At 62.4% G+C, this 23,867-nt stretch overlaps 2 protein-coding genes across 5 annotated transcripts; one reads left to right on the top strand and one right to left on the bottom strand.

Moving 5' to 3' along the window:
• Positions 1 to 89: 89 nt before the first annotated feature.
• Positions 90 to 19,617, bottom strand: FMNL3 (formin like 3). Of its 4 annotated transcripts, none has more exons than XM_064734781.1 (27): positions 19,406 to 19,617; positions 16,213 to 16,296; positions 16,038 to 16,118; positions 15,865 to 15,941; positions 13,653 to 13,736; positions 12,601 to 12,753; positions 11,482 to 11,590; positions 11,323 to 11,399; positions 11,125 to 11,218; positions 10,425 to 10,499; positions 9,422 to 9,532; positions 9,196 to 9,345; positions 8,983 to 9,084; positions 8,653 to 8,902; positions 8,411 to 8,479; positions 7,111 to 7,235; positions 5,703 to 5,905; positions 4,809 to 5,043; positions 4,660 to 4,728; positions 4,469 to 4,549; positions 4,258 to 4,387; positions 3,698 to 3,858; positions 2,501 to 2,602; positions 2,322 to 2,411; positions 2,117 to 2,228; positions 1,917 to 2,016; positions 90 to 639 (listed from the first exon to the last, which is right to left on the bottom strand). In XM_064734781.1, exons 1-26 carry the CDS (start codon positions 19,550 to 19,552, stop codon positions 1,925 to 1,927), a joined length of 3,063 nt encoding a protein of 1,020 aa, XP_064590851.1. In that variant the 5' UTR covers positions 19,553 to 19,617; the 3' UTR covers positions 90 to 639; positions 1,917 to 1,924. The 4 variants fall into 4 exon arrangements, with proteins under 4 accessions (XP_064590851.1, XP_064590852.1, XP_064590853.1 ...); XM_064734782.1 differs by having other exon boundaries at positions 9,196 to 9,342; XM_064734783.1 differs by lacking the exon at positions 12,601 to 12,753.
• A 253-nt stretch (positions 19,618 to 19,870) lies between these two features.
• TMBIM6 (transmembrane BAX inhibitor motif containing 6) lies at positions 19,871 to 23,811 on the top strand. Its single transcript, XM_064734789.1, has 10 exons — positions 19,871 to 20,010; positions 21,767 to 21,869; positions 21,959 to 22,067; positions 22,163 to 22,283; positions 22,397 to 22,445; positions 22,558 to 22,655; positions 22,754 to 22,833; positions 22,926 to 23,026; positions 23,114 to 23,186; positions 23,270 to 23,811. The coding sequence occupies exons 1-10, from the start codon at positions 19,950 to 19,952 to the stop codon at positions 23,291 to 23,293; spliced, it is 819 nt and encodes a 272-aa protein (XP_064590859.1). The 5' UTR covers positions 19,871 to 19,949; the 3' UTR covers positions 23,294 to 23,811.
• Positions 23,812 to 23,867: the final 56 nt, after the last annotated feature.

The raw sequence follows: 23,867 nt of genomic DNA, 5'->3' as shown, positions 1-23,867 counted from the left end.
AAACACAGAACCACAGCCTGGGGAGGCCCCCAAACCTCCTGGGCTGCCTCTGTGCCCCCACCACGTTCCCCCAAATCAGGCACTGGCCATGTAAAAGACTCCATATATTTCACATGTACAAAAAGTCACCGTGGTGGGGGGAATGGTCAGGGGGGTCCTAGGGTGAGGGGCACCATCCTGCCCCTCTCCAGTGCCCCCCCAGCCTGGCTTTGGTCCCTTTTTTTTTGGCACTTAGTGTTCACATCAGTGGTCAAAGTGTCGAGCGCGGGGTGGAGGGGTCCCTCTGGTCCCTGCAGTGGGGCTGGGGGCTCTGAGCCCCCCCAGTGAACAGGGGGACCCTGACGGGGAGGGGAGCACCCCATGAATCAGCTCCTGATGCTGGGGCTCCACCAGAGATGGATTTGGCCTCTGCCTTGGGTGGGCAGGGGCTGCAGGGTCTCCCCGGGCACAGGGATGTCACCTGTGGGAATGGTGGCACATTTTGGCCCTGTCCCACGCGGTGTCAGGGCAGGACGGAGCCTCACGGGGCACTTGGGGGGCAGAGGGGGGTGAGGAGGGGCTGAGGCAGCCCCAGGTCCTCCCCTGCCCCCCGGTCGGGCTCCTTTGCCTTGCTGGGCTACAGGCGGATCCACCTTCGGGCTGTGGGATGGAAGGGACAGTCAGGGACAGAGCCAGGGACACCTGGGGGTGCCCAGGTGACCCCCCCAGAGTACAGGCACCACAGGCTGAGTCCTCCAGGCACTGGCCTAGGACCCAGCAATGCACTGGGATCCCCACTCTGGGCTCGAGCAGGGCACTGGCACCATACCCTGGCATCCAGTCTTGCACTGGCACCATACCCTGGCGTCCAGTCTTGCACTGGGACCATACCCTGGCATCCAGTCTTGCACTGGGACCATACCCTGGCATCCAGTCTTGCACTGGGACCTTGTCCTTACTGGGATCCCATCTTGAGACCCAGTAGTGCACTGGGATACCAGTGTGGGATCCAGTACTGTACTGGGATCCCATCTTGAGACCCAGTAGTGCACTGGGATCCTGCCCCGGGACCCAGTGACCCCACTCTGGGATCCAATATTGCAGAAGGATCTGTGCTGGAATCCAGCCTTACACTGGGATTGTGTGTTGGGATCCTGTGCCAGGGCCCAGCCTTGCAGCAGGATCCAGTGCTGGGATCCTGTGCTGGGATCCAGCCTTGCACTGGGATCCTGAACTGGGATCCAGCTCTGTGTTGGGATCCTGTGCTGGGATCCAGCTTTGCACTGGGATTCTGTGCTGGGATTCTTTGCTGGGATCCAGCTCTGAGTTGGGATCCTGTGCTGGGATCCAGCCTTGAACTGGGATCCAGTGTTGAAACTCAGCCTTGCACCACGATCCTGTGTTGGGATCCAGCTCTGTGTTGGGATCCTGTGCTGGGATCCAGCCTTGCACCAGGATCCTGTGCTGGGATCCGGCTCTATGCTGGGATCCAGCCTAGCACTGGGAACCTGTACTGGGATCCAGCTCTGTGTTGGGATCCAGCTTTGCACCAGGATCCTGTACTGGGATTCAGCTCTATGCTGGGATCCAGCCTAGCACTGGGATCCTGTGCTGAGATCCTCTGCTGGGATCCTGTGCTGGGATCCAGCTCTGTGCTGGGATCCTGTGTTGGGATCCAGCTCTGTGTTGGGATCCTGTGCTGGGATCCAGCCTTGCACCAGGATCCTGTGCTGGGATCCAGCTCTGAGTTGGGATCCAGCACTGGGATCCAGCCTTGCATTAAGATCCTGCCCCAATCCAAAGGCCTGGGGCACACCAGACACCCTGGGGTGGCAACATGCAGGGAAGGGGGCGTGCAGAAGGGGGCATGCGGGGCTCAGGGGGAACCCAGGGGGATCCAGGTGGGATCCAAGGGGATCCAGGCATGCAGGTGGTACCTGGGCTCTTAACAGCTGGACTCGTCGTGGTGGGACGGGTCGCAGAAGAAGCGGGAGCCCCGCTTGGCCGTGCGGGCAGTGAAGGGGACGCTCTTCAGCGCTGCGGGGGGACGGGCAGGGGACGGGGGGGACAGGGACACGTCAGCCCCCGTGGCTGGCAGGGCCAGGGCAGGGGGCCAGGGGGGCCGAGGGGGCCATACCTGTGATGATGTCCTCGATGGTGCCATCCTTGCCCTCGTACATGGGCCGGTGGTCCTTGGCCTGGCGCCGCCGCAGCTCCGCGATCAGCTCCTGCTGCTGCCACTTGTTCCGCTGTGAGGGAGGCACAGGGGGCCAGGTGAGGGACACAGGGGTCCCCCCCGTGCCCCCCACCCCCCAGCCCACCCCGTGGCTGCCTCCACCAACCTTCTCCTGCTTTTTAGCCTCCTGTGCCAGCAGCTTCTCCCGCATCACCTCCTCCTGCTTCTTGCGCGTCTCGTTCTCCTGCTCCGCGTCCTGCCGGGGCACACAGGTGGGCAGGGGTCAGATTTCCCCCACCATGGTGCCACTCACCTGCAGGGCACCCTCTCCTGGCCCCAGCTCACCTTGTAGGAGTGGATGAAGCGGACAAAGACCGGGAAGAAGACAGACGGCGGGGTGGTCTTGGGGCTCTCGCCGAAATACCGCACCACGGTGTTGTAGGCGTCCTGGCACAGGAGCGGGGTCAGGCACGGGCAGTGCCCGGCACAGGGGGAGGGCAAGGCATGGTGGGCACCACGTGTGGGCAAAGCAGGGCAGGAGAGCACAGGGAGTGTGCAGAGCAAGGCGTGGGTGACAAGGAATGCACACAGAGAATGCAAAGGAAGGCAGGAGTGCACAAGGAGTGTGCAGAGCAAGGTGTGGGTGACCAGATGTGCACGAGAAGTTTGCAGAGCCAGGAGCAGAACCAGACGTGCACAAGGACCATGCAAGACAAGGTGTGGATGACAAAGAAGGACACGGAACATGCAGAGAAAAAGCAGGGGTGCAAGAAGAGTGCGCAAAGCAAGGTGTGGATGATGAAGAAAGACACGGAACATGCAAAGGAAAGCAGGAGTGCAAGAGGAGCATGCAGAGCAAGGTGTGGGTGACCAGATGTGCACAAAGACCATGCAAGACAAAGTGTGGGTGACCAGATGTGCACAAGGTCCATGCAAGACAAGGTGTGGACGACCAGCTGTGCAGAAGGACCATGCAAGACAAGGTGTGGGTGACCAGGTGTGCACAAGGACCATGCAGAGCAAGGTTTCAATGACCAGGTGTGCCCATGGACCATGCAAGACAAAGTGTGGATAAGCAGATGTGCACAAGGACCACGCAGAGCAAGGTGTGGATGACAAAGAATGACATGGAGCATGCAAAGGAAAGCAGGAGTGCAAGAAGAGCATGCAGAGCAAGGTGTGTGGGTGACCAGCTGTGCACAAGGACCATGCAAGACAAGGTTTGGATGAGCAGATGTGCACAAGGAGTGTGCAAAGCAAGATGTTTGCACAAAGGCTGCATAGAGCAAGGTGTGGATGACGAAGAAAGACACAGAACATGCAGAGGAAAGCAGGGGTGCAAGAAGAGCATGCAGAGCAAGGTGTGGCTGACCAGCTGTGCACGAGGAGTTTGCAGAGCAAGGTTTCAATGACCAGACGTGCACAAGGACCACGCAGAGCCAGCTGTGGCTGACCAGATGTGCACAAGGACCACGCAGAGCCAGCTGTGGCTGACCAGCCGTGCCCGTGGCCGGTGCCAGGCCGGGTGTGAGCCGCCCTCACCTCGGCCGTGCGCGCATCGCGCTGCAGCCGCTCCAGCTGCCCCTCGCTGCCGCCCAGGAAGCCGCGCAGCACCGCGCTCTCGTGCTGCCCGCACTCCCGCCGCAGCAGCTCCATGCCCCGGCCCAGCTCCTTCACATCCAGCAGCACGTTCTCCAGGGACACTGCAGGGACACGGGATGGGTCAGTGCAGGAGGATACAGTATGGGTAAATGAAGGGGGTATAGAATGTAATCTTAGCCCCTAAAGAATTGCAGCTGAACCAATTAGTAAAGATTAGGAGCAGGCCTGATGTTAACAGGCCACACCTGTAGCCAATAAGAAGAGTGTTATAAAAGAGTGGATTGGTGGGAACCGGAGTCAGTTGGCTACTGTAAGAATAGGGAAGAGAGTGCCTAGAGAAGCTGCCTACAAGAGAAACATCAAGGAGGTACAAAACTCTGGCAATATGGAACCCTTGCAATGTAATGACAATAGAACTCTTGCACTATAATGACAACACGTCAGTGGCTATGGGAAGTCGGGACAGCAAGGTGGAGCCATAATCACAGGTTGAAGGGCACCTGCTGCAGCTTTCTCCACAAAGTGCAGCTCCTGCCAGAAGGTCGCCAGCTCTGGGTACTTCTCCCGCACCGTCAACGCAATGAAGTGCAGCAATGTCATCTTCCTGTCGGTTGACTTGGTGTCCAGGAGCTGCAGGAGGATTTGGGGAGGGGGTCAGGGCTGTGGGATGGGACCCTCAGGGTCCCAGGGAGCCGGGGAGGGGCTGCCCACCAGGTCCAGGCTCTGCAGTTTGAAGCCGTAGACTGCGCCGCGTTTGCTGCTGTTCATGTAGTTGCCGAGTGCCAAGATGATCTGCAGGGGCAAAGCAGCAGAGTTGGAGGGTCAGGAGGGAGTGAAACCCCCACAGGAACCCCCTCACCCAGCTACAGTGAGGCTGGATGAAGGATCCCCACCCAGCCCACCTCCAACATGTGCTTCAGCTTCTGCGACGACTTAACCGAGGCTGAGGCCGCAATGATGGCGTTGAGCTGCTGCAGGGGGACAGCACAGGGGGGCTCAGCTGGGGTTCAAGGTGGAGCGGGTCCAGTTCTCCCCCTCCCCAGCTCCATACCGGCGTCAGCATCTGGATATTCTCGGCGAAGTTGCCGAGGAAGGCCATGATGGCCATGCGCTGGGGCAGCCTCTCCACCTTGCTGAACTGCAGCATGAAGCGATCCTCGTCCGCCAGCTCCTCCAGCGGCTTCCGCTCGCGCTCGTACTGCCTCAGCGCCTTGGCCTCCGCCTCCGTGGGCAGGAACCGCATCAGGCACTCCACGAAATCCACCGGCAGCGTCGCCAGGTCGAACCTGCCCCCGCACCGCAGTGTTGGGGAGCAGATCCCCAGAGGTGCCCAGTTTGGGGAGCCTGGATCCCTGTTTGGGCACCCTGAACCACAGGCAGAGCCCCTGCACCCTGCCTGGGCCTCTGTACCCCACCTGGACCTTCTGAACCCCAATCAAACCATGTGCACCCCAGCCAAGTCCTTCTGCACCTTGCCTGGCTCTTCTGTTGATCCCTCTACTCCCAGCCAGACCCCTGCATCCCAAAAAGCTCCTCTGCATTCCAGACAGCCTCTCTGCACCCCGCCTGGCACCTCTGAACCCCAAAAAATTCCCGCTGCTCCTTCGCCAAGACCCCCTGAACTCTGCCTAGGTCCCCTGAGCCCCAAGCAGCCACACTGCCCCCCAGCCAAACCATCTGCACCCCAACCAACCCCCTTGCACCCCAACCAACCCCTTTGCATCCCGACCAACCCTCTTGCACCCCTGTCTCCCCCCTGCACCCCATTCCGGACCCTCCCTGCCCTCTGAGCCACTAGAACCTCAGCACCATTGTCCTCCAGCAGTGGAGGCCACCCCAAACAAACCCCTTGCACCCCAACCAGCCCCTTTGGCCCCTGTTTACCCCCTGCACCCCATTTTTGACCCTCCCTGCCCCGTTTCTGCCCCCCCAGCGCAGCCCATACGTGTGGATGGCCCGGCAGATCTCGTCGGCGCTGCGGCCGGCCTTGCGCAGGGTGATGGCCAAGTTCTTGGCACGGTTGGCCTCCAGCAGGGTCACCTTGGTGGCCACTTTCTGCGCCGCCTTGCTCTTGGCACACACCAGGTCCAGCGCCGGGCCCTGCGCCTTGGTCTTGAACAGCTCCTCGAAGCGCTCCAGGTCCAGGTCCTGGGGGGTGAGGGGGGTCAGAATTGGGGCTGGGGGTGCCCACGTGGAGAGGAGGACTCCATAATGTCAGAAGCCTAATTAATTACTTTATTATACTGTATTATTCTATACTATATTACTATTATACTATATTTTTACTGTATTCTATACTATATTACTATTGTTATATTATATTATATTATATTATATTATATACTATACTGTATTATTCTCTACTATATTACTATATTATATACTATATTACTATAATACATATTATAATATATTATATTATAGTGTATTCTATACTATATTATTCTATACGGTTATACTATATTACTATTATAGTATATTCTATACTATATTACTAAATTATATACTATATATTTTAGTATATTACATACTATATTACTATACTATATTAAATCTTGTAATATACTATATTATAGTATATTGTATGCTATATTACAGGATATTATTCTATACTATATTACTATATTATTCTATACTATATATTAGTATATTCTATACTACATTACTATACTATATTACAGTATATTATTCTATACTATATTACTATTATACTGTATTCTATTATTCTATACTATATAATTCTGTATTATGCCACTATATAGACACTATATATGTTAGTATATTCTATACTATATTACAATACTATATTACAGTATATTATTCTATACTATATTACTATTATACTATATTCTATTATTCTATTCTATATTATTCTATAGTATATTGCTATATACTATATATATTAGTATATTATATACTACATTACTATACTATATTACATATTGTAATATACTATATTATGGCATATTCTCTACTATATTACAGTATATTATTCTATACTATATTACTTAATCTAAACCAAATGTGCCAAACACTCAACTCCACTGCACAGAATCTTGTGACCGTCAGCAGTCCCGACACACATACCTGGATTCAATTGATCAATTAATCAAATTGACCAGAATAATTGACCAAATAACCAGAATCCAATTACCAATTCCCTCCAGGTAAACAATCTTCCACAACGCACCCCACTCGTGAACAACAAGAGGAGCAGCAATTGAGATAAGAACTGGTTTTTTTTCCTTTCTCTGAGCTTCAGAGAATGTGAATCCCAGAAATATCCTAGGGAAGCTGTGCCTTGTTTTTATTCTGTGAAGAGAAATGTGGCCACAGAGGGGTCCTGGGCTCACCTCCAGCACCCTCTCGTCATCCAGCTCGCTGAACACCGTCCCGCTGATCTGGCTGGGCTTCAGCGCCGTCCAGTTGAACACAGGCAGCCGGAACTTGGTCTTGATGGGCTTCTTGATCCGGATGGCTGCCAGCGGGGTGGGAGCCAGCTCAGCACCCCCAGGGCATGGGGACATGTCCTGTGCCCGCCCTGAGCCACCTGAGCCTGGTGTCATCAACCCCTGGGCATGGGGACATGTCTTGTGCCCACCCTGAGCCTGGTGTCATCAACCCCAGGGCATGGGGACATGTCCTGTGCCCACCCTGAGCCTGGTGTCATCAACCCCAGGGCCACCCACATGTCCTGTGCCCGCCCTGAGCCACCTGAGCCTGCTGTCATCAACCCCTGGGCATGGGGACATGTCCTGTGCCCACCCTGAGCCACCTGAGCCTGGTGTCATCAACCCCAGGGCATGGGGACATGTCCTGTGCCCACCCTGAGCCACCTGAGCCTGCTGTCATCAACCCCAGGGCCACCCACATGTCCTGTGCCCACCCTGAGCCACCTGAGCCTGGTGTCATCAACCCCTGGGCATGGGGACATGTCCTGCGCCCGCCCTGAGCCACCTGAGCCTGCTGTCATCAACCCCAGGGCATGGGGACATGTCCTGTGCCCGCCCTGAGCCACCTGAGCCTGGTGTCATCAACCCCTGGGCATGGGGACATGTCCTGTGCCCACCCTGAGCCACCTGAGCCTGGTGTCATCAACCCCTGGGCCACCCACATGTCCTGTGCCCACCCTGAGCCACCTCAGCCTGGTGTCATCAACCCCTGGGCCACCCCATGCTGGGGTCTCTGAGCAGGTGTTCCTTGAGGATTGCAAGCCCAGCACTCTGGTGTTTGCAACCCTTTCCCTGTCCCTTGTCCCTGTCCCCACAGTCCCTATACCATCCCTGTCCCCATGGTCCCCCCATTCTCCCTGTCCCTTGTCCCTGTCCCCACAGTTCCTCTGTCCTCCCTGTCCACAAAATCTCTACACCATCCCTGTCCCCATGGTCCCAACACCATCCCTGTCCCTTGTCCCTGTCCCCACAGTCCCTATACCATCCCTGTCCCCATGGTTCCCACATCCTCCTGTCCCTATTGTCCTCACACTGTCCCGCTCCCCACACCCTCACTGTCCCCTGTCCCTGTACCCACTGCCCCTGCACTGTCCCCTGTCCCCACTGTCCCCACGGTCCCTGCACTGTCCCCCGTCCCCCGTCCCCTGTCCCCATCCCCTGTCCCTGTCCCCACCCCGTGTTCCCCCTCATCCCCACGTACCTGAGAGCCCCACGGTGAGGGCGATGGACGGTGCAGCCCCGGGCAGCGGCGGGGCCGGGGGACACTTCCCTGTGGAGCCATCAGAGGAGGGGAGGTGAGACCCCAATTCTGGGGACCACCCAGACCAGCACCACGGACATCCCTTTCTGGGACCCCTCCCAGCCCTGGGCACACCCAGCTCCGAGCTGCCCCAGCTTTGGGTACCCCGGGGTCTTCCTCTTCCTTCTCCTCCTCATCCTCACCTGGGAGCGGGGGCGCGGGGGGCGGCAGCGGGGGAGGCGGAGGGGGCGGCGGGGGGGGCGCGGCTTCCACGGGGGGCAGGACCGGGGGTCGCAGGGTCTCCTCCGAGGGCTCGGGCAGCGGAGGGGGCGGATCGGCCCCGCCGGGCACCGGGGGCGGCTCGGAGCCGTAGTGCCGCCGGAAAGCCTCGTCCTTCTCCTTGATCATCCTGCGCAGCGTGTGCACCTGGTGGCTCGTGTGCTCGTAGGTCTCCTGGGGACGGCGAGGGTCAGACTGGGGGGATTGGGACCCTTCCCCACTCCCCACAGCCCCTACAGCCCCCCTCAGCACACCTTGACCACCTCCAGCTCCTTCTCTCGCTGCAGCAGCTGCTTCTCCAGCTCTGCCACCCGCATCATGTTCTCGTTCTCCAGGTCCAGCAGCTTCTCCGTTAGCTGAGGAGAGGGACACGGCTGTGACAGCAGCTCGGGGACACCCCCGCTGTCACCTCTGACCTCCCTGGGACCCAGCAAGGAACAGCCCCACATCCCCCCGTGCTCACATACATGGGACAGGTGCTCCTCCAGCTCCTCCACCTTCTCCAGGGCCACATTTTTGGTCTCAGCATCCTCCAGCAGCCCCCCCACATCGAAGACGTTGTCCAGGTACGCCTGGATCTGCACCTGCAGCTTCTCACTCTCCGTGTGCCTCGACTTCTATGGGCACAAAGGCGCCATCAAGGATGGGGGGGCCCCCCAACACAGTTCCCCTGACCCTCGACCCCCCCCATACCTGCAGGAACTCCTCCAGCCCCAGTTTGGTGAACTCATACTGGAGATGGACGCGGAAGTTCATGTCCTCCACCGAGTGCACCACGATGTTGATGAACTGCATGCAGGCCACCTGCAGGCAGGGCTGGTGTCACCAGGTGTTGTGGCGTGATGGAACAGCCTGTCCATCCTGGTTCTTTCCCCAGGTGTGCCAACAACCTCTCCCTTCCCCTCCCCTGTCCCTTGCTGAGTGCTGTCCATCAATCTTGGCATTCCAGAAAGGGTGTTGTGTGATTGGTGAAGTTCAAAAGATGCCTCTCAGCCCTGGGGGACATTGGGCTGTCCAGGTGTCATTTGTCCCTTGAGACTTTCCCCTCCTGTACCTGGTTGGTGGCTCCCTACCCCTTCCCTCCCCCTCTCCCTGGGGTTAAAAGGAACAGCAACCACGGGTTCAGGGAGTTCTGTTGGAGCTGGTGCTGCATTCAGAGGCCTGTGGGCCAGAATAAAGCTCTGGATCCAAACCCTCCAGCAGAACCAACTCCTTTCCTTCACCATCGCCTTAAAGCTTCTCCACCAAGGTAAACCTGAGCTCCTGCAAGCCTGGATTTGCCCCAAGCACCCAGCTGCAATATCCAGCCAGCCAAAGGTGTCTCTGGGGTGAAACCACCACAGATGCCACCCTTGGTCAAGCAGCAAGGGCCAGATGAGCCCAGGCATGTTCCATCCAGCTATACTGGGATTATTTAATTCCAATATTTGGCGCCCAACGTGGGGCAGCTCCATCCTGGGGATGGATCAGTCAAGGAAGAGACCCCTGAGGTGGCACCCTCACTTGTGCTGCCATATCCAGCCAGCCAAAAGTGTCTCTGAGGTGAAACACCACAGCTGCCACCTTTGGTCAAGCAGCAAGGGCTGGACAAACCCAGGCACGTTCCATCCAGCTCTATTGGTATTTAATTCCAATAACCAGGAGTCCTCCTGGCCCCCCAGAGAGCCTCCCCCTCGCCCAGGACGGGGTGTCCCACCATGAAGTCGATGCTGCTGTCCTCGTTGCGGAAGTATTCCATCAGCCGCTCGAATCGGTGTTTCTCCTTGCACACCTGGGCAGGCAGAAATGGGGTTCACCTGGCGTGGCCCCCCCAGCCACTGACCCTCCCCTCATCTCCTGGGCTCCACTTCCCTAATCCCAGTCTGGTCCTGGTGCTCCCAGACTCCCCCATTCCTCATGAATGATCCCTTCATCACCTGCACTCCAGATTCCCCTTCCCAGCCTGATCCTGGGGTCCCTGGTGGCCCCATCCCAACCTTCTCTTGGGACCCAGATTGCTTCTGGGTCCCTGGTGTCCCCACCCCAACCTTCTCTTGGGGTGTCCCTCATCCCAGATTGCTCCTGGGGACCCTGGTGCCCCCATCCCAACCTTCTCTTGGGGTTTTCCTCATCCCAGATTGCTCCTGGAGTCCCCAGTTCCTCCATTCCTGAGGTCCTGCTCCTCAGACCCAGCCTGATTCTGGTGCCTCCATTCCCCCCATCCCAACCTGATCCTTTTTCCTCCATTCCCCCATCCCAACCTGGTCCTTTTTCCTCCATTCCCTCCATCCCATCCTGGTCCTTCTTCCTCCATTCCCCCATCCCAACCTGGTCCTTCTTCCTCCATTCCCCCATCCCATCCTGGTCCTTTTTCCTCCATTTCCCCCATCCCATCCCTGCTCCCACTCCCCTTTTACCTCCTTGAAGTTGTCAAAGGCCGCCAGGATGATCTCGTGGCCGCCCCTCACCAGGCACACAGCAGCCAACAGCTCCAGCACCAGCGCCTTCATCCTGGCCACAGCGTCACCATCATCACCATCAGTGCCACATCACCATCAGTGCCACCCCCTGCCAGCTCCAGGACCCCCGTCCCACCCTGCCAGACCCTCCCTCACCTGGGGTTCTTGTTGTTGAGGCTCAGGGCGATCTCGTTGACGGCGTGGGGGTGAGACATGACCAGGTTGAAGCCGTACTGTGGGCACGGAGAGCACAAAACCAGCGTCAGCCGTGGTGGCAGCGGTGACAGCGGTGTCCCCACCGTGGGGTGACACTACCTGGTAGTTCATGATGGCCCGGAGACACATGATGCACAGGTGAACATCATCCTTCTGGCTCACCAGGCGTGAGTTCTTCAGCGCCCTGCGGCTGGGCAGCGTGCCATAGCTGCGGGACAGGGCACACGGTGAGCGGGGTGGCACCTCCGACGGGGGGGACAGCGTGGGGACAGCGTGGGGACAGCGTGGGGACAGCCAGATGGGATTTGGGAGGGACAAAGGCAGCCAGAGGGCGACAGGGACAGAGCGAGCAGAGGCAGAGCAGAGGCGGGCACGGGGAGCAGAGGCGGGCACGGGGCTGGCACCGGACACCCGGAGCAGAGGCGGGCACGGGGCTGGCCCTGGTACTTACCGAGCAGCGAGGTGGGCACGGAGGGGACAGAGAGAGAGCACAGCCAGAGAGGGGCACCCCGGCCCTGGAAGCAGAAACGGGGCGCATTACCCCGGGGCACGGGGGCACAGCCAGAGCAGGGGGAGCGGAGCCGCGGGGGCACAGGGCAGGCGGGATGGGGAGATGGCAGTGCCAGGGCTGCGCGGGCAGAGAGGCAGAATAGGTTGTGGCATGAGTGCCACACCAAGGGCGAGGCACAGCGCTGCGTTTGTGCCATGCAGTTGGCACGGGACAGGGCGAGGAGTGACACCATGGCAGGGCACAGACATGGCACGCACGCACCATGGCACAGACATGGCACACACCATGGCACATGGCACACACCATGGCAGACACCATGGCACACACCATGGCACACACCATGGCACAGACATGGCATGCACCATGGCACACAGCATGGCACATGGCACACAGCATGGCACACAGCATGGCACACTGGCACACAGCATGGCACACAGCATGGCACACAGGCACACAGCATGGCACACACCATGGCACACAGCATGGCACAGACATGGCACACACCATGGCACATGGCACACAGCATGGCACACACCATGGCACACAGCATGGCACAGACATGGCACACACCATGGCACACTGGCACACACCATGGCACACAGCATGGCACACTGGCACAGCACTCAGCAAGCAGCCAGAGCCCTGCACAGGCCGTACCCCCATGGCAGGACGTGCCCCCAGAGTGGGCCATGCCCCCGGGCACGTACCGTAGGGCGGTCTGGCGGGCAGAGCGTGCCAGGCTGCTGCTGAAGGGGGCGGGCAGGGCGCTGGGGTGCTGCAGATCCTCGATGGACCTGCTCCAGGAGCGCAGCTTCTCCAGGGCACCGTCCTCACCTCCTTCCAGGCCCTCAAAATCCAACCTGGAGGGGGCACACGCGTGGAGCGAGGGTGGCACAGGGCTCTGGTGGGTGGCACAGGGCTTTGAAGGGGGGCACACGGCTCTGGAGGGGGGCACAGGGCTGTGGTGAGGGGCACAGCGCCCTGGTAGGGGGCACACGGCTCTGGCAGGGGGCACAGGACTCTGGTGGGTGGCACAGGGCTGTGGTGAGGGGCACAGGGCTCTGGCAGCGGGCACAGTGCTTTGGCAGCGGGCACAGGGCTACAGCAGGGAGTTCATGGCTCTGACAGCAGGCACAGTGTTTTGGCAGCGGGCACAAGGCTCTGGCAGGGGGGCACAAGGCTCTGGCAGCGGGCACACAGTTCTGGAGGGGGGCACAGGGCTTTAAATGGGGGCACAGGGCTCGGGCAGCTCTGGCAGGGGACACAGGGCTGTGGTGGGGGGCACACAGCTCTATCAGGGGGCACAGAGCTCTGGCAGGGGGCACAGGGATATGGCAGTGGACACAGGGCTTTGAAGGGGGGCACAGGGCTCTGGCAGCTCTGGCAGCGGGCACATGGCCCTGGCAGGGGGCACAGGGCTCTGGCAGGGGGCACAGGGCACTATCAGCGGGCACACAGCTCTGGCAGCAGGCACAGGGCTCCAGCACAGATGCAAGCACTGCAGTAGGTGCCAGGTGGGCACTGCGGGGTGGGCAGAGGCACGAGGGTGGCTCAGCAATTCCCAGAGCAGCCGGGCAGGGTCTGACATTCCCGCATCCCTCACAAACCGCGGCTCCCTCCCTGCCTCGGCGCTGATAACGGACCCAGCGCTATCAGGGAGCTGCCACAGGCTCCCCAAGGACTCCCTGGACCCCCAAGGACTCCCCAAGGACTCCCTGGACCCCCCTCCCCTCACCCAGAGACCCCCGACCCCACTCACATGACGGCGCACTGGGCGAAGGACAGGTAATTCACCAGCACGTCCAGCCCTTTGTTCTCATCATTGAGGAACTCCCGCACCCACCTGCGGCACCAGGAACCCATCAGAGCCCGCGGGAAACGGGGATCCCCCCCAGAACAACCCACATAAACACGGAGACCCCCCCAGAACACGGAGACCCCCCCCAGGACATCCCCCTCCAACATGGGGACCCCCCCAGAACAACCCCTTAAACACGGGAACCCCCCCAGAACACGGAGACCCCCCCCAGCACAACTCCCTCCAACAGGGGGACCCCCCCAGAACACCCCCAGTAAACACGGGAACCCCCCAGAACACGGAGACCCCCCAGCACAACTCCCTCCAACACGGGAACCCCCCCCCAGAACTCCAACACGGGGACCTCCTCCCAGCAGAACCCCCTCCATCACGGGGACCCCCCCAGAACACACGGAGACCCCCCCAGAACAACCCCCTCCAACATAAAGACCCCTCAGAACACAGAGACCCACCCCAGAACACCCTCTCCAACACGGGGACACCCCCAGAACAGCCCCCTTAAACACGGGGAGCCCACAGAACACGGAGACCCCCCAGAACACGGGGACCCCCCAGAACAACCCCCTCCAACATAAAGACCCCCCAGAACACAGAGACCCACCCCAGAACACCCTCTCCAACACGGGGACCCCCCCAGAACACGGGGACCCCCCCAGAACACCCCCGGCACCACGGGCACCCCCGCCCTGGCACGGGCACGCTGCGGGCACTGCCCTGGTGGGCGCAGCCCCCCCGTTATCAGCAGTGCCGGCGTTATCAGAGGAGCGCAGGGCAGGGAGGGCTCGGCGCGGGCGGGAAACGGGGCTCGGTGATGGGGCTGCACCCCCAAACCCACCCCTGAGGGGAAAGGAGGGAATTCGGGGTGCCCTGACCCTTGGGAGGGTGTTGGGGTGCATTGTGAGGTGCCAAGAAGGGAGTGGGGGTACAGGGGGTGGGGATTCACCCCGATCTTTGGGAGGGTTTTGGGGTGCAATTGTGAGGTGCCAAGAAGGGAGTGGGGGTACACGGGATGGGGGATTCACCCCGATCTTTGGGAGGGTCTTGGGGTGCACTCTTGAATTGCTGTGCCCAGGGGCAAGGAGAGGATGGGGGTACACGGGGTGGGCGTTCACCCCGACCCTTGGGAGGGTCTTGGGGTGCAATTGTGAGGTGCCAAGAAGGAGGTGGGGGTACAGGAGGTGGGGGATTCATCTGGACCCTTGGGAAGGTGTTGGGGTGCACTTGTGAGGTGCTGTGCCCACGGGAAAGGAGGGATTCGGGGTGCCCTGACCTTTGGGAGGGTTTTGGGGTGCAATTGTGAGGCGCCAAGAAGGGATTGGGGGTACACGGGCTGGGGGATTCACCCCGATCTTTGGGAAGGTGTTGGGGTGCTCTTGTGAGGGGCTGTGCCCGCGGAAAAGGAGTGGGTGGGGGTACAGGGGTGGAAGTACAGGGGGTGGGGGATTCACCCCGACCCTTGGGAGGGTCTTGGGGTGCAATTGTGAGGTACAAGGAGGGGATGGGGGTACAGGGGGTGGGATTACCGGGGGTCCCCAGCCCAGCCCAGCCCAGCTCCGCGCGTCACGGAGCCCCGGGGCCCGCCGGGGCCGCCCCTTTCCTGCCGCCGCTCCAGCCCCCGAGCCCCAGCCCGTTTCCTGTCTCCGGCTGCTGCTATTTTGGGTTCCGTGGGCAGGGACGAGCGGGGCCGGCGGCGGGGAGCAGCCCGCACGTGCACGAGCAGCCCCGGGCACGCCGGTGCCACCGGGAACCCTCCGGTGATGTCCCCAAAACCCCCCCGGTCCCTGCGCATCATCCCAGGGCCGGTCGGGGATGGAACGGACCGAGCCCCTCCGGTCTGTCGGGAGGAGCCGGACGGGGATTTGGCCGCGCTGCCTCGTTCAGGGCGTCAGCACCGGCCCATCCGCCCCGGCATCCGCCCCCGGGAGCGGCCCGCGGGCCGGGGCAGGAACCGGCCCCAGTTCCTGCAGCGCCTCCGGCTTCCCCTGCAGCTGTGCGGGGCTGGGGACAGCACCCCGCGGTCCCCCCGGGGCTCCAAAGCCATCCGGAACTCTGCACCCCACAAACCGCAAAGTCTGGACCCCCCAAACCCTCCCTGGGACCCCACAAACCCTCCCCGGGATCCCCCAGCCCCTCCCCGGGACCCCCCACTCACCCAATGTGGTTGGTCCTCAGGCTGATCTCCAGCTCCCGCAGCACCTTGGTGGATTCCTGCACCCTCCTCCTGAACTTCTGGGGGGCACAGCAAGGCTGAGCTGTGTCCCCCCAGATTCCCCAAACCCCCCAAGGCCCCCCAAAGCCCCCCAAAGCCCCCCAAAGCCCCCTCACCTTGCGTGTGACACCCGGCTCCAGGAAGCTGCGCAGCTTCTGGATGTAGGCATGGGGTGGGCTCTTCACCTGGAACCGCTCCTGGGAGGGGACAGGAGGGTGTTGGTGACATTGGTGACATTGGGACAGCGGCGTTGTCCCTTCCCCCGACCCTCCACGGGCCACCCAGCCCCACCTGGTCACAGATGAGGTCCCATTTCTTCTCGTTGTCGTACTGGCGCAGCAGCCGGGCTTTGTCCGGGGGCAGGTTCATGGAGCTCTGGGGACACAGAGGGGGTGTCACCCTGAGGGACACGGGGACAGTGCCCCCAAGGGGCACCGAGACCCATGGCACAGCCACAAAAAGCACCCACAGCACCCACAGTGCCCTCCAAGGGGCACCGAGACCCATGGCACAGCCACAAAAAGCACCCACAGCTCAGCAGGGTCCCCTCTAAGGGCACCCTGAGCTGTGGCATTGCCAGAGTGGCTGGCACCAAGGTGGGTGTCACCCTGAGGGACACGGGGACAGAGCCACCAAGGGGCACCGAGACCCATGGCACAGCCACAAAAAGCACCCACAGCACCCACAGTGCCCCCCAAGGGGCACCGAGACCCATGGCACAGCTTGGGTGGCCCCAAAAAGCACCCACAGTGCCCTCCAAGGGGCACCAAGACCCATGGCACAGCCCCAAAAAGCACCCACAGTGCCCTCCAAGGGGCACCAGGACCCATGGCACAGCCCCAAAAAGCACCCACAGTGCCCTCCAAGGGGCACCAAGACCCATGGCACAGCCCCAAAAAGCACCCACAGGGTCCCCTCTAAGGGCACCCGGAGCTGTGGCATAGCCAGAGTGGCTGGCACCAGGGTGCACCAGCGGGCACAGATGTGGCATGGGCACAGATGTGGCATGGGCACAGCAGTGCCACCAGGGCCACGTGCCAAGCACCAGCGGCACCAAATCTCTCCATCCCTGACGCATCCTTCCTGTCTGCAGCTGCTTCCGTGCCACAACCGCAGCCTCCGCTCCCGACCGGGCACGGGGCCAGGCACCGGTGCCAGCTCCCCAGGACACTGGACACAAAGCCTGGCACCGGTGCCAACACTCCAGGACACCAGACATGGGGCCAGGCACCGGTGCCAGCTCCCCAGGACACTGGGCACAAGGCCTGGCACTGGGTCACTGGGAAGACCCCAGTGGGACGTGGCACAGGACAAACGGGGTGCCACAGTGGGCACCAGGGATGCCAGAGAGCCTGGGAGTGCCGTGGTGGGCAATGCCACTGCAGGGAGAGATGCCAGCCCATGTGGGTGATGTCACCCTGGTGGGAGATGCCACTTTGGTGGGAAATGCCACCCTGGTGGGAGATGGCATTGCTCTGGGTGGTGCCACCCTGGTGGGAGATGCCACCCTGGCGGTGACGCCGCTCGGGGCAGCCCCGTTATCAGGAGCTGCTCCTCCCGTCCGTGCCAGCCCTGCCCCGCTCATCCCGATCCCACGGGAAACCGGGACCGAGCCCGGGGGAGGCCACGGGAGCGCTGGGCAAGGGTCCCACGGGACTGACCGACCACAGCACAGGCTGACCAGCAGGACAGACTGACAACCAGCAGGGACTGACCACCAGGACAGACTGACCACCAGAAAGGACTGACCATCAGCAGGGACTGACCAGCAGGACAGTGACCACCAGGACAGACTGACCACCAGAAGGGACTGACCATCAGAAGGGACTGACCACCAGGACAGACTGACCACCAGGACACACTGACCACCACCAGGACAGACTGGCCAGCAGGACAGGCTAACCAGCAGCATGGACTGACCACCAGCACAGACTGACCACCAGCACAGACTGACCACCAGGACACACTGACCACCACCAGGACAGACTGACCACCAGGACACACTTGCCAGCAGGACAGACTGACCACCACCAGAAGGGACTGACCACCAGGACACACTGACCACCACCAGGACAGACTGACCACCACCAGGACAGACTGACCACTAGGACACACTTGCCAGCAGGACAGACTGACCACCAGCACGGTGCCCCCCAAACTGCCCCCCGAGGGGCACCGTGCCCTCCGCACAGCTCCGCGGTTATTCCCGGTCCGGGCCGGGACCGGCGGCGGAAGGGACGCCCGGAGACCCCGCCGGGGGGCGAGGGGCGCCCGCGGGGGGCTCTGAAGCGCCGCCGCCCGCCCGTGCCGCCGTTCCCGCCGCTCCGTTTCCTGCCTTTGTGGTGGGAACGCGGCCGCTCCCGGCCGGGCGCTTCCCCTCCGCCGTCCGCCCCACCGGGAGCCCCCCATGCCTTGAATCCCACCGGGAAACGGCGGCACCGGAGGTTGGGGGGGCTCCGGGGCGGATCCTCGCCTCCGGGAACCGCCGGGCTCCCATCACATGATGGAATGAATATTTTCCGCCCCCGGTAGCAGCCGGGACGGCACCGATGGCCGCGGGGGCATTCTGGGGGAGGCAGGTGCCACCACCCCGCTAAGTGACCCCCTCCCGGTACCGGTGTCGCCCACCGGGACGTGTCCCCCCCGCCACAGGCCCCGCGTGGGATGCGGGACGGGCGGGAGCCGCTCGTTACCGGCGGGACGCGCCCACGCCGGTGCCCCCGGTGCCCCCGGTGCCCCCGATTTCGCCTTCCAGAGCCCCGTGGGACCACACTCGGCATTTCCTGCCCGGCTGCGGCTTCCGCTGGCGGCGGCTCCCACCGGGATGGCGGAGCCGGGGGGGCACCGGTGTCACCAATCCCCGGTGTCCCCCCCGCCACCCAAACAAAGCCGGCGCCGCCGAGGGGCCACCGGGACGGCTCCGGGGCCACCCAAGCGCCGGTAGGACCCCTCGGCAGTGTTGGTGGTCCCGGTGGCACCGGGGTGGGCACCGCCCCGGCTGTGACAGCGCACCGGGGACCGCGCAGGGCACCCGCGCCCACCGGGAACCACTTCACGCACCGGGAAACCGGGAACCCCCGCAGCCAGCGGGGAATGCCAGCCCCGCGCGCTGCCCCGACCGGACTTTCCCGGTTTGCAAAGTCCCCGGGCCTCAGGGGCCCCCGCGGTGGCACCGGGAGTGGCGTCACCCCCGGGGCTGTCCCGGCTGGGGAGTTCCCCGCGGTCGCTGCCCATCCCCGGGGGCACCGGCGCTCCCCGCCCGCCCCTGGCGGCTCCGGGCGGCGCTGCCGTCCCGGCGGTGCCCGGTGCCCGCCAACTGCTCCGGGAGAGCGCATCGGGAGGAGTCCCGGGGAGGGATGAACCGGGACGGGGCTCAGCGGGAACACCGACGGAGCGAACGGGCGAAGCGCACCACCGGGGGCACACCGGGAACGGAGGGTGAGCACCGGGAACTGGGGGAGCGCGGCGGGGGTCGGCCTCTCACCAGCACCAGGGCGAAGCGCTCCTCCAGCTCGCAGGGCTCCGGCATCGGCATCTTTCCCGGGGCAAACAGTCCGGCTCCCCCCGGGGCCGCCGGTGTTCCCGGGCCCCGGGGCAGCGCCTCCCCGTCCGCGCTCTCCACGTTCCCCATCCCCGGCCCAGGCACCGGGGGGCGGTGGGGGAGGTTCAGCCCGTCGTGTCCGGCGCTGCCGCCGCCTCCCGCTCCCGCTCCCGCCCCGCCCGCCCCGCCCGGTCCCGCCCCAGCGCTGCCGGTGCTCGGCAGCGCCACCAGGGGGCGCCCTCCAGAGCGGCGCCGCCACCAGGGGGCGCCCGAAGGCCGGCAGCGAGCGCCGCGCTCCCATTGGTCGAGCCGCGCCCACGCTGACCAATCAGCGCCGCGCTCTCGCGCGGGGGAGGGTCCTGCCCCTCCAACGGCGGCGCTCGGGCGCGGCCCGGACCGTGACGGCGGCTCGAGGGAGCCCCGCCCCTAGGGTTGACGACAACCAATAGAATGAGGCGGAAGGCGGGACTCCGCGGGGGTTCAGCCAATGAGCGGCAGGGGCGTGGCGCAGAGCTCGCGGCCTGGCACGGACGGCGGACGCGGCGCAGGTGCGGGCGGGGGGCGCGGGCGGGGCGGGCCCGGGGCGGCCCCGGGGGATCCCCGGGGGTCCCGGAGCGACTGCAGACCCCGAGCGAGCCTCAGAGCCCCCTCAGAGCCCGCCCCGAGCGGCCCGGGTGGTCCCGCCCCCACCAGGCCCCGTTTGCGGGGGGGGGGGGGGCGCACGGGTTGGGCCCCCCCGGGGGTCTCGGCCCGGTTGTAACGGGAGGAGCGGGGGGGGAGCGGGGGAAGGAACGGGCAGCACCGGGCGGGGCGGGGCGGGGGGTAAAGGTCGCTTGGAGCCGGCCAGGGGCGGCAGCAGCGAAAGCGAAAGCGGCGCTGGGGGGGGCGGGGGGGGAGGGCGGCTCGGGGCCTGCCCGGTGGAACCGGCGGTCACCGGCACCGGGGGGGTGTCACAGCTTTGTCACAGCTTTCTCACACACACAGTGTCCCCACGGCTCCTCGCCCTTTGACCTGGGGCTTCCCCCGCCCGGCGGTGGCAGCGCTCCGGTGCCACTGTCCCGGTGCCACCCGGTGCCATCCGGTGCCACCGTGCCCTGCTGTGGCACCATGGGCTCCTCCTCTCCCGGAGCCTCCTCTCCGCCTCGGTGCCTCCTTGAAGCGCCCACCCCGCTCCCCCTGGGGCTCTGTTCTGTCCCCTCCATCCCTTGGGGACTCCTGGCCGGTGCCACCGGCCGGGCAGGTGCCACAGGGCACAGAGCCGGCCCAGCCGGCCGGACCGGGACGAGGAGGAGGAGGGCGAGGAAGAGGAGGAGGAGGAGGAGGCCCTGCTGGGATCCTCCCGCTGCCGGAGCCACCTCTGGGGACGTCATTACGGGCACTAATGTCACCTGGCACAAAGGCGTTTCCAGCTGCCGGCAGCGCTCCCGCGGCACCTCCAGGAGCTCCCCTGGCCCCGGAGCAGCTCGGCTGCGAATCCCTCGGGGCTGTGCTGGCCTTGCAACAGCCCTGCAACAACCCAGGGGCTCCTCTGGCCCTGCAACAGCCCTGCAACAACCCAGAGGCTGCCCTGGTCCTGCAACAGCCGGCTGGGCTTGCACCAGCCGGACAGAAAAGGCTCCAGAGCAGCTCCTGGGCTCTCACTCAGCTCCTTTTGGGGGTTTGGGAGCTTTGGTTGAGCTCCAGATCCTGGGGAAGGTTTGGGAGCTCTGGGTGGGCTTTCAGCTCCTTTGAGGGATTTGGGAGCTTTGGGTGAGTTCTCAGCTCCTTTTGGGGGCTTTGGGAGCTCTGTGTGGCCTCCAGATCCTGAGGGAGGTTTGGGATCTTTGGGCTCTCACTCGGCTCCTTTGGGGTGTTTGGGAGCTTTGGATGGACTCTCACTCAGTTCCTAGAGGAGGTTTGGGATCTTTGGGTGGGCTCTCAGCTCCTTTGGGGGATTTGGGAGCTCTGGGTGGGCTCCAGATCCTGGGGGAGGTTTGGGATCTTTGGGTGGGCTCTCAGCTCCTTTGGGGGATTTGGGAGCTCTGGGTGGGCTCCAGATCCTGAGGGAGTTTGGGATCTTTGGGTGGGCTCTCAGCTCCTTTGGGGGCTTTGGGAGCTCTGGGTGTGCTCCAGATCCTGGGGGAGGTTTGGGAGCTCTTGGTGGGCTCTCACTCAGCTCGTGTAGGAGGTTTGGGAGCTTTGGGTGGGCTCCAGCTCCTTTGGGGGGTTTGGGAGCTTTGGGCTCTCACTCAGCTCCTTTGGGGGGTTTGGGAGCTTTGGGTGGGCTCCAGCTCCTTTCTGACCCCCCTTTGCTCCCCCTGGCAGTTTTGCAGCCCTGTGGAGCGGCCCTGGGCCCATCCCAGCCTGGCACCATGAACGTCTTTGACCGCAGCATCAACTTCGATGCCCTCTTCAAGTTCTCCCACATGTGAGCGACACAGGGGCAGGGCAGGGGGCTCAGGGGGCTGTGCCAGCCCTCCCTGCCCACCTCACCACCCTCCTCCTCCTCACCCACAGCTCGGCCTCCACCCAGGAGCACCTGAAGAGGGTCTATGGCAGCTTTGCCATCTGCATGTTCGTGGCAGCTGCGGGCGCCTACATCAACGTGGTGACCCACCTGTTCCAGGTGAGGGAGCTTTGCAGGGCTCAGAGTGGCACCCCCAGCCCTGCAGCACCCAGGTGAGGCAATGCCCAGCCCTCACCTGTCTCTCCCTGTCCCAGTTTGGCTTCCTGACCGGCCTGGGGGCACTGGGGCTGATGATTTGGCTCATAGCCACCCCTCACAACCGTGAGACCGAGCAGAAGAGGCTGGGGATGCTGGTTGGCTTCGCCTTCCTCACAGGTAGGTGGGCACTGGGGACTCCCCCCACATCCCACAGGACCCCCAAATCCTTCAGAGGGGCTGCATGAAGCCCCCCAGAATGGCTCTGGTGCCACCCAGTTCTGTCCTTCCAGGCATCAATCTGGGACCCCTCCTGCAAATGTGCATCTCTGTCAACCCCAGGTACAAGAACCCCCCCAAAAAACCCCCATCCCTCACCTGCAGCTGTCACACAGATCCTGTTTACCCCCTTGGTGCCCCCCAAAACCCTCTGAGCCCTTCTCTTCACCCCCAGCATCATCCCCACTGCCTTCCTGGGCACTGCCACCATCTTTGCCTGCTTCTCTCTGAGCGCCCTGTACGCCCGGCGCCGCAGCTACCTGTACCTAGGAGGTGAGAGGGGCTTTGGAGGGGCTCTGGGAGGGCTGGGGACCCCCTTTTTTGGGGAGGGGGTGTCCCCAGACTTGTCCCTGACTCCCTGACCCTTCCAGGTTTCCTGCTCTCCGGCCTCACCCTGCTGCTTCTCTCCTCTGTGATTAACGCCTTTGTGAGATCCACCTGGCTCTTCACGGTGAGTGCAGCCTGCTGAGGACGGACAGACGGACAGGTGACACCAGCAAGGAGGGGACAGTCCCCAAGTGATGCCAATTTACCCCCTCACAGGCCCACCTGTACGTGGCCCTGATGATCATGTGTGGCTTCGTGCTCTTCGACACGCAGCTCATCATCGAGAAGGCGGAGAGCGGGGACAAGGATTACATCTGGTGGGTACAGCTGGGGACACAGGGGGTGACACAGGGGACAGGGTGGCCTTCCCTGAGCACCCATCCCTCCCTCCCTCTCTTTGCCAGGCACTGCGTTGATCTCTTCCTGGATTTTGTCAACATCTTCCGGGAGCTCCTGATCATCCTGGGCATGAACGAGGTGGGTGAGGGGCCCTGGGCAGGGCAGGACAGAGGGACAGAAGGACAGAGCTCATGGTGACCGTGGCCACTCTCCTCTTGCAGAACAAGAAGAAGGAGAAGAAGTGAAGAGGCTCTGGGCCGAGGCAGAGCCACCCCTGTGTCCCCATGTCCCCTCCCGTCCCTCTCTGTCATTAAAGGGGCTGCGCTTTGCTGCCGAGGAAGCAGCCAGAAGCTTTTGCACCCTCGTGGGTTTTTTTCTCTTGTTCAGCTTTTTTTTTTTTTTTTTTTGATTAAAAACCAGCCAATTTGTGGATCCTGCTGGAGTTTGGCTCCCCCTTGGTTTTCCCCCAGCCTTGTGACCCTTGGAGTGGTCACCATTGTGTCCTTTTTCCTCCGAGGTTTGTCCCCAGCCCCACCTGGGGGTGTCACCTTTCCCCGGTGACCAAACCAGCCCTTGGGGGGGGTCTTTGGTGGGACCCCCCCCAGCCAAACTCATTGGTGGAGCCTCCCCTTGAGCACCAGTGCCAAGAAATGAAGGTGTGCTGGGAGGGGGCCGTGGGGACGGGGCATTGCCAGCGCTCCCAGTCCCGCCACCTCCGCTCTTTGTACACCGGGATGATTCAATAAATCGCTCAGACTCCAAACTCTTGTCCCTCTCTTTCCATCCATCCCTGGATCACAACGCTGACACAACAGCAGC

Source organism: Zonotrichia leucophrys, chromosome 29 (assembly GCF_028769735.1).
Source record: "Zonotrichia leucophrys gambelii isolate GWCS_2022_RI chromosome 29, RI_Zleu_2.0, whole genome shotgun sequence".
In the NCBI taxonomy this organism is placed as follows: Eukaryota; Metazoa; Chordata; class Aves; order Passeriformes; family Passerellidae; genus Zonotrichia; species Zonotrichia leucophrys.
Note: the sequence above shows the minus strand (reverse complement) of the source record. Positions and strands in the feature narration are given on the sequence as shown.

Coding starts and splice junctions, on each gene's coding strand:
- TMBIM6 (XM_064734789.1), top strand. CDS start 19,950: ATGAGCGGCAGGGGCGTGGCGCAGAGCTCGCGGCCTGGCACGGACGGC. Junction 20,011..21,766: donor GGACGGCGGACGCGGCGCAG/GTGCGGGCGGGG, acceptor TCCCCCTGGCAG/TTTTGCAGCCCTGTGGAGCG. Junction 22,068..22,162: donor TGGTGACCCACCTGTTCCAG/GTGAGGGAGCTT, acceptor TCCCTGTCCCAG/TTTGGCTTCCTGACCGGCCT.
- FMNL3 (XM_064734781.1), bottom strand. CDS start 19,552: ATGGGGAACGTGGAGAGCGCGGACGGGGAGGCGCTGCCCCGGGGCCCG. Junction 16,119..16,212: donor GGGACCTCATCTGTGACCAG/GTGGGGCTGGGT, acceptor GTCCCCTCCCAG/GAGCGGTTCCAGGTGAAGAG. Junction 11,591..12,600: donor GCCCGCCAGACCGCCCTACG/GTACGTGCCCGG, acceptor CCTGTCCCGCAG/CTATGGCACGCTGCCCAGCC.